The following is a 1,938-nucleotide window of genomic DNA, read 5'->3' as shown; positions in this document are numbered from 1 at the left end:
GGGCCCGGGGGCGGGGCCCGCGCCGTGCTGTCTCCTTGGCCTCGTGGTCCCACCGGTGGAGTCGGGGGGACACCGGCGTGGGCCCCTGCGGGGCTCTGGACTCACGGGAGGCCCAGGCCGGTGCACCCCAGGCCCGCAGTGTGGACAGAGCACCGGGCGGCAGCTCTTCTCTGCTGCCCACGTGGGTGCAGCCCACTCAGGGGTGTGAGGTCGCGCCCACAGACCCAGCCCGCACCCCACTGGCACAAGCAGCTGGTGCAGGCAGGCAGCGTGGCCACAGGCAGCGGAGGCCCTGTCCCTGGGCAGGAGGCCCCTTGAAGGCGGTCATCTGCCAGGCGCGCAGGGCGACCAGGTGTCCCGGGAGTGGGGCCGTTGAACCCTGGTGGGGTCCAGACTGCCTGCGCCCCGAGTGGCGGGCTGGTGCTCCCTGGGCCCGGACGCCGGGCAGCCGGGCCTCGGACGCGGACACAGCCGTCTCCCGGCCAACGCTGGCTGTCCGGGTGGGACTCTGTGCTCCCGGGGCCGAGGACCAGCTGAGGCCTTGCCCGGCGCACCTGCCCGCCTCTCCCAGGCCAGTGCAGACCGGGCCCTGCAGCACCGCCTGCGGCCAGGCCACCCTGCAAGGGCCCTGCGGCCACCGCCGACCCCCGCCGCCACAGCCCTGCCTGGCCGCACGCCCGGCTGGTCACGGTGCCACCAACATGGCCCTCCCCAGAGGACTGGTGCAGTCAGCAGGCGCTGGCCACCACCCACGGCCTCCCGGTGCCCCTAGGCGCTGGCCAGCGCCTGCCCAGACATGACTGAATGCCCTGCACACACCCGCCTCCTGCAGTTCCCAGGAAGGGCCCGACCCAGGCCACCGCACCTGGCCGCCACCTGGCCCGGCCACCACCTTGCCGCAGCCCCAGTCCTCAGCCCCCCACCCGGCCGCTGCCCCGGTCTTGCCTTGGTTCTGCAGAGCTGCTGCTGCGGCCAGGCCAGGCCCCTGGGGCTGTGTCCATGTCCGTCCTCCTCCGGGCCCATGTTGGGCCACAACAGGTCCTGGGGTGGCCTCCAGCCCCTCAGGGCCCCCCCTGCAGGGATGAGAAGGGAGTTAGAAGCCCTGGGGAAAAGCTGCCAGGCCTGGGTGCCACCAAGCATGGGGTAGGCTGGGGCCTCAGAGGTTCTGAAGGCCATCAGGGCAGCACCAGGCCGGCCTGGCACCCTGGGCGAGCTGGGCAGCCCCACAGGGAGGCCAAGTGGCTGCAGCAGGCTGCGGTGGGGACGCTGACCAGCAGGGATTTGCAGGTGGAGGAGGGCTGCAGCCTGGCGCATCCACTGGAACAGGGCCAGCACAGCCCAGGCGGCCAGGCCAGCATGGTGGCCATGCCAGACGCTGACATGGGGCTCCCCCGGCCACCGGCTGCAGGTTCCGGAGAGGGCCTGGCCGAGGCGGGCGGCCTCTGGTCCAGTTCGTCCAGCTTGAGGCAGGGGCAGGGCGGGCCCAGCACCCCAGGCCACGAGAGCTGCTCTGGCTGGCTTGGGGGTCCTGTCCGGCGGGCGGTGCCGCAGCCACCCAGAGCACCTCCTGGGGCGGGCCCTGGGGCGGAGTGCAGCCCACTCCGTTTCTCGGGCAGGGTCCAGTGCCCTGGGGCTCACGGCCAGCGGCCTGGCTGCATCTGGGCGGACGAGGGCTTCCGCCGCAGCAACACCACCGGGGGGCAGCCCACCGCAGGTCGAAGTCGAAGGGCACAGCAGCGACGCCGGTGAGCCCTGCTGGAAGATTCTGACTCTGGGATGTGTCCAGGGGTCCAACAGACGGTCCAGTAGGTGGGGACTGTGGGGGCCGAGTCTGGGGAAGGAGCACGCGCCCCGGGACCGCTGACGCGGGGGCTCGCTCTGTGCCCCGGTAGTGGAGTGGCCAGGCCGGCGCCCGGGCAAGTGACCGGGCCCTCCACG

General features: G+C 73.1%; 1 protein-coding gene across 1 annotated transcript in view; it reads right to left on the bottom strand.

The window, feature by feature from the left end:
- Window positions 1-196: 196 nt before the first annotated feature.
- Window positions 197-1,938, bottom strand: part of MRPL28 (mitochondrial ribosomal protein L28) — a 6,252-nt gene continuing 4,510 nt past the window's right edge. Inside the window, exons 8-10 of the mRNA XM_012731722.1 lie at window positions 1,710-1,831; window positions 866-1,073; window positions 197-601 (exon numbers count right to left, since the gene is read on the bottom strand). Coding sequence (XP_012587176.1) covers window positions 197-601; window positions 866-1,073; window positions 1,710-1,831 — 735 coding nt within the window. The remainder of the gene's footprint in view (window positions 602-865; window positions 1,074-1,709; window positions 1,832-1,938) is intronic.

Source organism: Condylura cristata, unplaced genomic scaffold (genome assembly GCF_000260355.1).
Source record: "Condylura cristata isolate star-nosed mole 26May11 unplaced genomic scaffold, ConCri1.0 scaffold00032, whole genome shotgun sequence".
In the NCBI taxonomy this organism is placed as follows: domain Eukaryota; kingdom Metazoa; phylum Chordata; class Mammalia; order Eulipotyphla; family Talpidae; genus Condylura; species Condylura cristata.
The sequence above is the reverse complement of the archived record's forward strand: the minus strand, read 5'-3'. Positions and strand labels throughout refer to the sequence as shown.